This window comes from Antedon bifida, chromosome 10 (genome assembly GCF_963402885.1).
Source record: "Antedon bifida chromosome 10, ecAntBifi1.1, whole genome shotgun sequence".
In the NCBI taxonomy this organism is placed as follows: Eukaryota; Metazoa; Echinodermata; class Crinoidea; order Comatulida; family Antedonidae; genus Antedon; species Antedon bifida.
This window is the reverse complement of record NC_136235.1, coordinates 19,221,135-19,234,859: the sequence shown is the minus strand read 5'-3', so window position 1 is coordinate 19,234,859 and position 13,725 is coordinate 19,221,135. Positions and strand designations below refer to the sequence as shown.

Here is a 13,725-nt window from a genome sequence, read left to right as displayed (position 1 = left end):
GCCATCTGAACATATATAAATGTTTATTTCAATACAGAATCACCTGTTAAAAATCTATATTTACTTACTCCTGGTCCGAGTATTTTGTCTTTTACACTGTATGAAGGATGTGCGTGGTCCAGCCCAATAAATATCTTTTCTTGATTCATGTGCTGTGAACAAATACAAAAGATACTAACATTGTGTTGTAGTAGTACTGGTAAAAATACTTCCAGTTTTACGTTTTAAGCTCTGTCTACACTATCCATATATGGACATGATGATGCCACATCAAACTAGTTTGATAGTGTAGACAGAGCTTTAGATGTTATTCTACAACCATCTTCTGTAGTACTGCTAGGCGAGTAAAGTTGAAGCGTATATAAAGTGAGCCAAGCCTAGGGTGTGGTTATCACAAGACAATTAGACAATTGTGTCGCTTGTAGGTGTCAAAGTAAATGCTGGCCCTTGCTCCAGTGGGCATGGTGTGTGTAAAATGACTAAACAAAGCCAGAATACACATAGTGCAGGGCGTGATGGCCTAAAGCCAACACAATAGAATCATCATTTTTGGAATCACATGATGGTGTAGCATGAACCTTACTTTACAAGGGTCTTTCTATGTAATGTTGGTAGCCTAAAAACTATACATTTAATTTTTGTTTTTTTAAATGATACGTTCGTTTAATATTAAAAATTATTGCAACACTATGGCCAACCTCTTTTCAGGGGATAATTTGGCCTTGAACATGTCACCTTAATAGAGGTTCTACTCTATTACACATAACTTTATTTCGTCCACAAAACAAGTGGAATTAATGGTGCTTGTTTCATACAAAGATAAAACATTAACGGAATAACAAATATCAAAACAATTCTATCCTAATGTTAACATCAATATCTACAAAATAAAATTGTCAGTTTTTACTTACCACTGACTGAGATGGTGCTCTTGGAGGTGAGATTGTCATTAAAGGTGGAGGAACCTGCCTGTTACCCTGATTGACACCACCTGGGCCTGATAGGCCAGGCCTAACAGGCGCAGGCTCAAATCTACTTGGCCCTAGTCTACTACGCCCTCTTCCCTTTGGTTGCATGTTGTCTGCAATTATCTCTCTAATACTCATTACAGCTCCTATAATATATCAAGACAGTTTGTTAAGCTTTGTCTAAACTATCAAACTTTATGTGACAACAAAATTTGATGGACATATATGGACATGATGTCATATCACTACCATATTTGGGTATATCACTACCATATTTGGGCACATCACATTTTTTTGTCAAACTAGTTTGATAGTGTAGGTTTATATTGTATTAAATTATAACCAACACAGCAATTAATGTTAATTACAGTATCACTTGTTTTCTACTGTAAATAAAATGTTACATCACATTTTTTTGCCAGCATGCATAGAATGGCAACCAAGTCCCCACCTCCCTCCCTCACAAGAACCCTGACATTACAATAATAACAATAGTTCATTCTTATATTGCCCATATAAGCAAGCTCTTAATGCACTGCACATAATAACTCCCATTTTCTGGATCATACACATATGGAAATTACTCCCGTAATAACAACAATACTATACAATTTATAGCGAGTAAAAATGTAGCCTAGAGTTACTGATGACTAACCACGGATCACACTGATGTAACCTAATTTAATTCTGGTTTAACTTATAACTCAACAATACGTACTGTCCACCGCCTCCTTTTCTTGTCCTTGTACACACAGGTATAAAGGTCGCTCTCTATAAAAATCAAAATATACGAATATAAAAAAACATTTAAAAAATACAAATACATTCCTTAAATTTGTATCCCTTTCTCAAACTGATATAAAGCTCTGTCTACACTATCAAACTTTATGTGACAAAAAATGTGATGTGCCCACATATGGACATGATGATGTCATATCACTACCATATTTAAGCATATCACTACCATATTTGGGCACATCACACTTTTTTTTGTCAAACTAGTTTGATAGTATAGACGAACTTTAGAGTATATTGGTCCACACATTAATATTATTATTATTAAATGTCACATAAAGTTTGATAGTGTAGACAGAGCTTAAATTATTCACAATAAAAATAATACAAACGAGGTAGAAATTTAGTTAATTAAACGTACCCCATGTTGTTCTTGGCCCTGTCTGCATATGACATGTATCTCCCTCTGGTTGATACAGCAACACCAGTCATTTTACTAATCTGAAAAAAAAAAAAATAAATAAAATTAAATAATTTTTTATGCGTTTAACCATAAAACTTATTACTGGATATACCCAATTGAAAATGTAATATTGCAAAAATCTAGTTTAAAAATCCAAATATGTCAACTGAACATTTAGATAACATCTATTAACACTTTAGTAATGAAGTACCGGGCTTGGTTTACAAGCCCAATCAACAATACATATTAAACACATACATGGCCTAGCAGATTCTGTTTTATTTGTGGGCTAGCAGTCTAGCAATAAATTAGTACAGTCAGCAGAAGACAATATCTTAAGCTCTGTCTACACCATCAAACTTTATGTGACAAAAAAATGTGATGTGCCCAAATATGGAAGTGATATGCACAAATATGGTATTGACATCATCATGTCCATATATGGGCACATCACATTTGTTGTCACATAAAGTGTAAACAGAGCTTACCAAAAGCATTTACTTACATCATCTTGAGTAGAACCTCTAGTAAGCAGATTGCGACAGTGAATTGGTACATCATTTATCTCAACCTCTGCAACAATCTGATCTTCTTTCTTTTGTGGATTTGCACTTGTCTATAAAATTAAAAGCACTATTGTTAATTGTATGGCATATTTTTTCTAAAAAAGTAGATGATAAAATTGATGAACATAATTGCATTGAATGGCGGTGACCAGGTAACTTCTTTCAACCAGTCTAAAGCTCTCTCTACACTATCAAACTAGTTTGACAAAAAAAGTGTGATGTGCCCAAATACGGTAGTGATATGACATCACCATGTCTATATATGGGCACATCATATTTTTTTGTCACATAAAGTTTGATAATGTAGACAGAGCTTTATATGAGGTGATGAATCAACATTACCTTAGTTTTTGTATTAGCCGACACTGGTAACTTTAGTTTTCCCTTTGATATAAGCATAGCATTGATTTTGGCAGCAGCGGCCGAAGCTGCTTCTAAGCTACTCCCTGATTGGTTGTCCTGTTGTTGCTGCATTAACATGTGACTTGCATTGGAAGATGGAGTGTCCCACTTGCTCCTACGACGATGTTGGCTATAATAACAAAAATAATAAAATAAATATAATCATTCATTAAATTGATGAAAGTATGATACATCAAAAATATATAAAACACAAAACATTTCCTATGCCTACAAATTTTATTATCCGACATTAAGTCAAATGAGGCAAAATGTATTGTCCATTTTGACATGTTCTGGTGAGGTGATTTCTCTGTTGCTTCTGTCCACTTCCACATCATATGCAAGCATGTCAAAATTCAATCAAACTTACTCAGTGGCCATGGTTGTGTATCCGCTACTTCACACTACCTGTGTTTAAATTGATTTTCTATAAAAGATAAAACATTTTAGAAAAAAAAGAAGTTTATATTTCATTTGAAATCCACAAGTGAAAGTGTGACAGCTCCGGCTAGGCCTTACCTATTTGTCAAACCTGAGAATGTTATTAATAATCATGGGTTTTCATAACCGTTAGGCGACCTCTCTCTGCAACGATCCCGATCGCCAAACCGCAATGTCTTTGGGCCGAAACGACCTGCTACCAGCCTAAATCCTAGGCCAAGGCCTAACTTGGATATTCAATGTAGGCCTAGGCAATTAATTGAAAAAAACCAGAGAAAATACGTACTAAGCAAAAAATACAATTACCCTTATAAGTTCTCTGTAGCAAAAAGAATATACAGTACTTTTTATGCATTTGGATACTAGTATACTAGTTTAATACAGTGGTTTTTGGGTTCAAAATGAGTTTATTTATAGACCTACTAGCAGGCCTAGATTTCTTTCTTATGTCGCGAGCTGAAAAAAAAGCAAAATGGAAGCGACCCTTGTGTTGACAGAAAAACAGCATTATTTAAAACATACACTTAATTTTGCAATTAATTTGATTATATAAAGTAGAAGAGTATACATTAATAATTATAATTATAACCTAATATTTTTTATAGCCCATGAATTATATGGATATTATGACATCAATGTCGAACATTAATTAAACGTTATTCTGGCAATATACCAGGTCCTTTAAACAATTTTCAGTATTGGTGGCAGCAAACATCAAAATAATAAAAATGTGAAATGTGATGGTACACAAAAGATAGTATTTTGTACTGTACTGTACATTCAGTGTAGGCAGCAAGAAGAAGCAGCAGGATAGTAGGCCTAGGGCCTAGATAAATCCAAAGGAAGATAGACATTGAAATAAAATCGATATTAGTAGGCTATAAAGCATAGACAAGACGTATGGCTCTTTTTTGGCGATCAAACCGTAGTGAACAGGCAAAAAACAAGGTTGTAAAATGTGTCCCTATTTTAATTTAGCCAACTCCTATCTTATTTACTAGGCTCCTAGACTAGTTAGAAAGCCTAGGCCTACAAACAAGCAGTCAGATGTATACTTTAGTTCAGTGTTATTTAGTATTATATAATACCTAAATAAATTGAGGGTCACATAGAGTGCAATAGTACACACTATTTAACGATTATGCAATAGTATTTTTCCATTTTGTGTGCACAAAAAAAAAGATCTTGCATACGAAAAAAAATTTGCGTGAAATTCAATAGCAGCAAAAGACAATATCAATTTTATCATTTTCAATTTATAAACGTATACAATTATAAAAGGCATTATGTGTATATTGCTGATACCATTAAATTATTAATATTGACTCCATACATTCTCTTCTCTCTTGTTTTCATCTTGCTTTACAATTATGTTAAATATTTGTTTCAGAATACCGTACCTACAGTAGAAGCCAATCAACCGTTGAATCCTTTTACAGAAATCCAAGTATTTACAGATCATACAGATATTGTGAGACAGATATTGAAAGTTGACGCCACAAGGTAAAGTATCAAAATTAGTTCTGTCTACACTATCAAACTAGTGTAACAAAAAAAGTGTGATGTGCCCATATATGGTAGTTATATGCCTAAATATGGTAGTGATATGACATCATCATATCCATATATATGGGCACATCACATTTTTTTGTCACTTAAAATTTGATAGTACAGACAGAGCTTAAGCCTATATTTTGTTGGTCACTAAACTGCATTTGTATGTCAATTATATTCAATTTTTATTAATATAGATGTGTATCATCTTCTGATGATTGTACAGTTATATTATGGGATGTTGAATTAGGAATTCTGTTCACATTCGTCGGACATTCACGACCTGTGACCTGTATGTTGTGCTATGTAAGTGAGAATACAGAGCTATTGGCAACAGGATCATCTGATAAGACCATAAGAATCTGGAATCTACATACTGGAGAGTGTGCACAAACAGTAACTGAACATGCTAGTAATATAAAAGTAAGTGAAACATATATTTGTATTAATATATAGTTCAATGACCTTTGAACAAAAACAATACATTTTTGTTAAATTAACAAGATATAGATTCTGCATTGTTGAAAAGGATGTGTCACATGACTATAGAATTTTAAATTATTGTCAATTTACCTAATACTAAAAATTACTTATAACATGTCATTTGTGACAAGAACCTTGTATTAAAATTTAGCAGGTCTTAACTTGTACTGTGTAACAATCAAGGCTATGGGTGTGGAGATTTGTTATAAATAATATACTTCATACTCTATTTTCAGTGTTTAGTTAGCATTTCATCTTCTGAGTTGTTTTGCTCTGCTTCGGAGGAACTCTGTTTATGGGACACTGATTGGAAGATCGTACACAAAATCAGACCAAATGAAGATGGTAAACACCCCGTCTACATATCTTGATAATTATTGTTAATGTTTATATACATACAACAAAAGGTTACAGTGGTTTAGTTGTTTACTCACCAATCTCAGGATACTGGGTTTTTAGCTCTGACAATGGCATACTGTACTAAATTATGATTTTTCTTTTGTCAAAAACGTTGGCATCATTAGTTTAATCATGGAGGTATAAAAATTAATTTTATACCTCCATGGTTTAATATAAAGATCATCTCGTAATTTCAAATTGTGTGCTATTGGCTTACTATTGGATACTATATGTCCTGATCAAATGATTAAAAAAAAATAGTATAATATTTTATTTATGTTATACTAATATATAATATTAGTAAAAAGATATATTTTTCTACATAGCGTTTCATACATGTACTACTTGAGCTTGTATTTCAGACAAACATCGAAATAACTACAGACTTGGGGCAAGTCTAACATACTGCATATGATTTGTATTTCGACAACCTGAATTATAACGATTAGCAATTTTACTCGATTTACTGATTTTTAACCAAATTATATTTCAGTGCAAATGAATCACATACTGGTACTGTCAGATGACAGGCTTGTGGTGTCTGCTGCTACAAAGCTAACATTGTATAAAATAATATTGATTGGCGATGTTTACCGATTACAAATATTGAAGAACTGCTTGCCCCATCACCGAGAAAACATTAGATGTCTTGTCTCTATCTCAGGTAATTGTGCATTTATAAAAACACCCCTGTACCATAATGGACTGGTCTGCAACCACACCCTCTGCAACTACGTTCCAATGTACCACAGTCATTATTATACCGCTTATAGCAATCCACCTCTGATCTATTCCACAGAGCTACTAATATTGGTCTTTATTTTTCTCTTCATAGATAGCGTTTTTTGCAGTGCTTCTCTAGATGGCGCTATTAGTGTATGGTCAACGCATGCATTAAATTGCACGCAAGAGTTAAATAAATTTGAAGATTACAAAGAACATTATAATTTTCCACACAGTGTGCAATATCTTTTACCAATACAAGAGGTATACTTAAAAAATCTTATTTAATAGATACTGAATATTATAAAGGGCCTTTCACACCTGTTCCAGCACGGTTCCGGTCCGGCGCCGGAAATTCCAATCGAACGTCAGTTGTTTGTTTTCACACGGCTATGTGCATATTGATTGGCGCATAGCTGCGTGTAGCGTCATGAAAAACGAAACATTGATGTTCGATTCGCCGGACTGGAACCGTACCGGAAAGGGTGTGAAAGACCCTTAAATAAGAACAATAACATGAGAACTATGCCGCATGCTACATAATTATATGCACAGTCGACATCATTGTCACGGTCGACCGCATCGATAGCCACATTGGACATATGAATTCTTATCTTTCTATAATTTCTCAGTTCATCATCATGTTTTATTGTTTTTTAGCGTTACGTATTCGCTGCAATAGCCAATGGGTTTTCCCTGTACGATGTCTTCACTGGCAAGTGTTTGGTCAATATGTCCAATGCACATTTTTCTTCTGTTACATCATTGGCAATGATTTATGGAGGGTAAGTAAGTGCGATTACCGTAGAAGTCCTATTAAGGGGCCACCTTCAGGATCCAATAAAGTGTCCCCTGAATAGCAGTTTGCTGTAGTGAATGTAACATATGCTTTTCCTCATTCATTTCAAAAGAAAGTGTCCCTTTAATAGGATTGTCCCATAGGACGAAATGTAATACAGTATAGTACTTTATACAAGTATGTATGGATATAGATACAAACATAGGCAATTTGATATTTGTACGTAACTGATGACAATTTCAATTTCTTTATATCTGATTTCTTTCCCCTTCTTTTTTCAGTGAATTCTTAGCAAGTTCTTCTGAAGATGGTACGATACGCCTTTGGGGTTGCAATGAGAAGCACTCTCCAACAACTGAAGCAACCTCTGAATTTAAAAAAGAATTAAGTCATTTTTTTGGCAACAAGTAAGATCTTCAATTACAGTATTTATTTATTTATTTATTTATTTTATTTGATACACTCTTGTAGAAGAATATAAAGATGTCATCTTAATAAGGCTTTCATCTAATGTATTTACAACTAATAAAATGTGTTTTTTTTATATAGTTTACAGAGTACTTCTCCCCCAAAGCAGCCATATCAACCAAGTTTGCTGGGGCAGTGCATGGCGCACTCGGGGGCAATCAACGCGTTTCTGGACTGTGGTCGAGAAGGTCTTGTGTCATGTGGAGCTGATTCATTACTTATCATGTGGAAGGTACAGCACAATACATTAGTATGGTAGTGGTTGTATCTTGGTGGCTACCAATCTCATAGTCATGTTAGATTTGTTTAACGCCTAAAGACTTGTTTTTAGAGTGTACTGAATGTTTGGTGACATTGGGACACTGGTAACATTTTGAATTAGCAATCCCAAACTTTATGTGACAAAAAAATGTGATGTGCCCAAATATGGACATGATTATGTCATATCACTACCATATTTGGGAATATCAATGCCATACTTGGGCACATCACTTTTTTTGTCAAACTAGTTAGATAGTGTAGACAGAGCTTTAGCACCATATACATGACACAGAAGTATGGTTTAATATCAATCTTTATAGTTACATTTTAAAACTTAAGATTAAAGGAGATGGAATATTTAAAAGAGTTGAAATTTGTGAAAATCAAATGATATGGAAATTTGTTTTGTTCATTTCAGGATGGTATAAGGCAGTCCAGCAAACGAAACAATTTAATACGAGAAAGTTTGCTTTTAAATGGATGTATGGATGAATTGACAGTGAGCTCTGTACACCTAGCATGTTGATTAAACATGGTAGTCTGGTAGCGTAAATTGTTAATAAATGTGCGCCCCCATTTAATAAGCGATGGAGTTGAGAATAAAAATAATGGAGTTGGAATACAAATATATTATGGTGGTATAATAATGTTCAAGTGAAGCTACTGGCAGAAATTGATGTACACATAGAACTACAGTTTTTAGGAACATCAAGGTACAGCACAGATCCCCTAATAGGAGGACACATTTGGGACAAACTGTCCCCTAAATAGTGGTGTCCCCTAAATGAGGGTTGGCCCTCGTGTTAAAACATATATTCCTTCTCATTTGTTTCACAGGAAAGTGTCACTAGTGTTTCAAGTGTTTCCTAAAGGCGAGGTTCTATCACAATATAAGTGTTGCCCTGAAATCGATGCAGTACCTTCTTTGATCATATGTTAATGCATATCTTGTTAGTACCCAGTGGCGTAACGACTATGAGCCCTCACTGGCTAAATCCAGGGCCCCAGACCTCAAGGGGCCCCAGAGCATGAGCAGCCCAATGTAACTACACAGTGTTGGAGGGCCCATTAGGAGTGCTAAACCAGGGGCCTTTGCCCTGTGTGCTACACCACTGTCCGTACCCTGTGTTAAAGAATATATTGTTTTCCAGTCAGTATTCATTCAGCAATTTTTCAATAGTATTCCTTTTGTATGAAATTAATCTTTGCAATTGTATTTTTATAGCTTGATATCTCACACCCACGGCGTGGGTGATTTTATAGTAGCAGTCTTGGGTGATAAAAATAAAATGCATTTAATGGTTTGAGAAGGGAAAACACCAGTAATTTATTGATATTTTACAGAGAAATGTAAAAATATCTTAACAAATGTATGTTTAAATGTGTAAACATTGACATAAATTGAATATGAATAACTGAATATAAAACTACTGCAATACAATGTTGTGTATACTTCAATAATCAGATATGGACTATGATATATTTTGTCTACAGTGTTGTAAAATTAAAAATATGGAATACTGCAAATATGTATGTATATTTCAATAAACATTATTGTAATATGTGCATTACAGTAGAACCTCTATTAAGGGGACACCTTTGGGACCCAACAGTGTTTCCTTAATAGGATGCCCTTTGAATAGGTGTGGACTATGCTGTAAAAACATACAGTGTATTGCCTTTTGTTTGTTTCACAGGAAAAAGGGGTTCTATTATATGGCAATTAGTGTAAAATAGATTATTACAGTAAAACTATGGTTTTTTGAAAAAAAAAATGTGATTAATGGGCAAATTTTGAGATAGTTGGCAATATAATTAAATAAATTATATTGGTAATATTATATAAAATAAAATTATTGTCACAAATTGAGTAAAAAATAAACAAAACATTTCTCATCATATATACATATATATTTTATTTGATATGTCCAGAACTCAATACTGTACTGATAAAAGCGTAAACCTGAATTACTAAAATGTAGAGACTTTGATGCACCATATGATTGGGAAGCTTTATACTCTGTCTACACTATGTGCCCAAATATGGTAGTGTTATGCCCAAATATGGTAGTGTTATGCCCAAATATGGTCAAAACTCCCAACAAGAGATTTGACAACCAGACTTGAAAGACTCCAAAAACCACACATATCAAAAGTTTCTACTATTCTGAAAGCTATATTAAAAAAACTAACTAGATATTATTACTCAGGTCAAAGTTGACCAGTCCAGTGATTGTATGACTAAAAAGGCCATGTATACCTGGTCCCTGGTATGAAAATCTATTTTAAATCTTACTCGTTTTAAGGCCAATTTATGAGTGGTAACGGTAAGCAGTAAAAAAATAAATATAAATACTGCCAGGGAAAGCGAAACATTAAAAATATTTCCCTGTTTCTTCAGAGCCAGCTAATGTAGTCTAAAAATATAATTGTGAAACTGAGGTCACTCTAAATGTTGACACAGTTTAAACATAGTGTTGTATATGAAAATAATTACATTATGAATTTCTTTTTAAATAAATATATTTTACCGTATGTCCAAGGTGATCTTTATATTCAAAAAGTGCAAAAATAATTCTGAAATATCATTTCTAACGCAAGACACATTCAATATATTCTTTATAGTAGTGTTACAAGAATTATTTACAAAATTGGTAAATTTTAACTATGTTTAACACTTCATTTACACCCTTGGAATTTCATAAATTTTTTAACATAATTATTTCATCCTTAAAGATGAACTCCTTTCTATAAACTTATTCCCCTTTTACACTATCACCAAAAACACAGAACTTGGAAAAGTCCATACCAGGCTGTCTAAAGCTCTGTCTGCACTATCAAACTAGTTTGACAAAAAAAGTGTGATGTGCCCAAATATGGTAGTGGTATGCCCAAATATGGTAGTGATATGACATCATCATGTCCATATATGGGCACATCACATTTTTTTGTCACATAAAGTTTGATAGTGTAGACAAGGCTTAACTCGGTGATCATGGATAGTGTAAATGGGTTAGATGGGTTGTGCAAACAGCATGCTGGTGAAGTCCTCCAGTTTAGTTTTCAGGAGATAGGTAGTAGCCTGAAAACCGGACTCTCAGTGTAAAGTGAAAAAGTAAACATTCCCATGTATATACTGTATTAAAGAATGATTTTGAAAAAGCCCACACTGGTCCGAATACCGTGGTGTGAATGGGTGTTAAAATCATCGTTCATCTAAGTTTTTTTGTGTTAGCTAGTTGGAAATGGCCTGGAGAGTTTAGCTCTGTTGATAGTTGACAGTGTAAAAAGGGAATTATATCAAACGACAAGAAGTTTTATTGGACATACAGACGTTTTGAAACTTTATTTTGATTATTTACAAACATATTATCTAAATTCTTAAATTTCAAAATAAGAAAAAATATCCATATTGGTTCTTAAATAGCAATATATAAAAATAATATAAATTTCATATCAGAAATAAAAAGTTTCATATCAGAGGGACATGTTTATCTTTAAATACAACAGCTATCAAAGGAATACACCCCTCATTTTCATTTTGAGTTGTAATAGTTGATTTGTAACAAATTCTGTTCTGATTTTTACTATAATAAATCATCATTAAATAAGTTCTCACAATTTCAATTATCTGGATTTTAATAAATCACCTCAAATGAATTATGTATATGTATGACATTGAACATCCTAAAGCTCTGTCTACACTTTATGTGACAAAAAAATGTGATGTGCCCATATATAGACATAATGATGTCATATCACTACCATATTTAGGTATATCACTACCATATTTGGGCACATTACACTTTTTTTAGTCAAACTAATTTGATAGTTTAGACGGACGAGCTTTAAACGTCATCTAGATTATTTTAAAATGGAGTCATAATTAAAATTCTGTTTATCAACTCTACAAAAATACCAGTAATATTTCCTTTTTATAATCCCAAAACTTCTTAATTTATAATTTAAACTATACACTATACACACACTATATAAATACATGAATCAAGTCCTTTTCTTTCCAACTCCTTACAAATGTTTTTGCTTGAATAGACGTCTAATACATCTTTATAATTCTTTTAAGTTAATTCATTTGAAAAAACAGTTATTTTATATGAAAAATTAAAAAATATTCATCATTTTGATAGGAAAAACTTTGTAGAAAAATGCAATTCTGAAAACAGCATTTAAAAAAAAAATAGAAAGAAATAGAAAAGAAACAATTATTAATAATAATGAATAAAAATAAATCTTTATATTAAAAGATGTCCTGGTTTGTGTTTTTCAAACAATATTTGCAACAATCAATATTGATATCTTGTAGCTTGGACCTGCAAAACTATACCATGACAATATGCAATACTGCGCTGTATTTAATTGTTCCCAATATTGAAAACCTGTTCCTTTATTATCCATGCAAACATCCACAGAACACTATTTCAAATATTATGGAACAGGAAAATGAATAGGATTTGGTCTAGACTTTATAGTCTTTAAAAATATCACAGCAAAGATAATGTTTGTTATGAAAAAAACAAAAACATAAATATAATTATTATAGAATAGCACCATAATCAAACAAAATTCATAAAAAAAATTATTATCAACTTATAAAAATCAAAGTATTTGCTGAATAAAGAAAACCAATTTGTAATAAAAACCCATGGTTTGTCATTTACTATATGGAAATGGCAAAATTATTTTAAATTTAATTTATATTCTACATTTCTACTGTATTTTATCACTGTGTTTCCCCCCAAATGTATACGCCTACTTAGATAGTTTTTAAAAAGTATTGAATAGTAGAAAAAGAAGGGAAAAAAATGCATGAAAACTAAATAAATGTGGCAGTTGTTTCCCCACAAAATCATTTATATTACATAGTTATACAGTTTATTCATGAAGAATTAATCTTAACTAAACCTTCCATTGTTGATTCTACCAATAACATACTCTCTGACAACCGAAAAAAAAACCTCTCCCAAAACCAGACATTTGGTATTCCAGAATTTCTGGACAAAAATCCTCACAAATGTTCAATATCTTCTTAATTTAATTAAAACAAATGTACATCTACATAATATTATACATTCCTGGAAATGGAATCACAAAAAGTTCAACAATTTCTTTTTGAGTAAACAATTAATTATCTTCTGATTCACTTTTTTCCAGTTTTTTTTCTTGTTCTTTTGCTTCTTCTTCCTTCCAATACCTGTAATTATTTTGTAAGTGGACGATTACTTCTGGACAATCGATAAACTCTGCAAAAGAAGAAGATTCAATCAATTTTAAATGTTGTTGCTTAATAATAATTTAAAGAAAACATATTATTATCATCAAAATAAATTTGGCAATACTAAAGCTCTGTCTACACTATCAAACTTTATGTGACAACAAAATGTGATGTGCCCATATATGGACATGATGATGTCATATCACTACCATATTTAAGCATATCACTAC

The 13,725-nt window shown here is 32.5% G+C and overlaps 3 protein-coding genes across 4 annotated transcripts in view; 1 reads left to right on the top strand and 2 right to left on the bottom strand.

The window, feature by feature from the left end:
* The window catches only part of LOC144854298 (uncharacterized), a 123,198-nt gene that overhangs the window by 7,794 nt on the left and 101,679 nt on the right, over positions 1–13,725 (bottom strand). The window contains exons 2-9 of the mRNA XM_078712238.1: positions 3,882–4,018; positions 3,505–3,561; positions 3,075–3,264; positions 2,672–2,782; positions 2,125–2,204; positions 1,687–1,739; positions 912–1,114; positions 69–152 (exon numbers count right to left, since the gene is read on the bottom strand). Of these exons, the coding sequence (XP_078568364.1) occupies positions 69–152; positions 912–1,114; positions 1,687–1,739; positions 2,125–2,204; positions 2,672–2,782; positions 3,075–3,264; positions 3,505–3,515 (732 nt within the window). The 5' untranslated portion in view covers positions 3,516–3,561; positions 3,882–4,018. The remainder of the gene's footprint in view (positions 1–68; positions 153–911; positions 1,115–1,686; positions 1,740–2,124; positions 2,205–2,671; positions 2,783–3,074; positions 3,265–3,504; positions 3,562–3,881; positions 4,019–13,725) is intronic.
* On the top strand, positions 4,362–10,240 carry LOC144854320 (WD repeat-containing protein 41-like). The gene is made up of 10 exons (XM_078712265.1): positions 4,362–4,523; positions 4,966–5,078; positions 5,327–5,552; positions 5,849–5,957; positions 6,505–6,675; positions 6,847–6,998; positions 7,395–7,519; positions 7,815–7,940; positions 8,083–8,233; positions 8,681–10,240. The coding sequence occupies exons 1-10, from the start codon at positions 4,476–4,478 to the stop codon at positions 8,786–8,788; spliced, it is 1,329 nt and encodes a 442-aa protein (XP_078568391.1). The 5' UTR covers positions 4,362–4,475; the 3' UTR covers positions 8,789–10,240.
* Positions 10,277–13,725, bottom strand: part of LOC144854297 (high affinity cAMP-specific and IBMX-insensitive 3',5'-cyclic phosphodiesterase 8B-like) — a 41,859-nt gene continuing 38,410 nt past the window's right edge. The window contains exon 21 of one of the 2 annotated variants that reach the window (XM_078712235.1): positions 10,277–13,523. In XM_078712235.1, the coding sequence (XP_078568361.1) occupies positions 13,405–13,523 (119 nt within the window). In that variant the 3' untranslated portion in view covers positions 10,277–13,404. The remainder of the gene's footprint in view (positions 13,524–13,725) is intronic. The other variant, XM_078712236.1, reaches the window with a different exon arrangement.

Coding starts and splice junctions, on each gene's coding strand:
- LOC144854320 (XM_078712265.1), top strand. CDS start 4,476: ATGGCTCTTTTTTGGCGATCAAACCGTAGTGAACAGGCAAAAAACAAG. Junction 5,553..5,848: donor AACATGCTAGTAATATAAAA/GTAAGTGAAACA, acceptor CTCTATTTTCAG/TGTTTAGTTAGCATTTCATC. Junction 8,234..8,680: donor CATTACTTATCATGTGGAAG/GTACAGCACAAT, acceptor TGTTCATTTCAG/GATGGTATAAGGCAGTCCAG.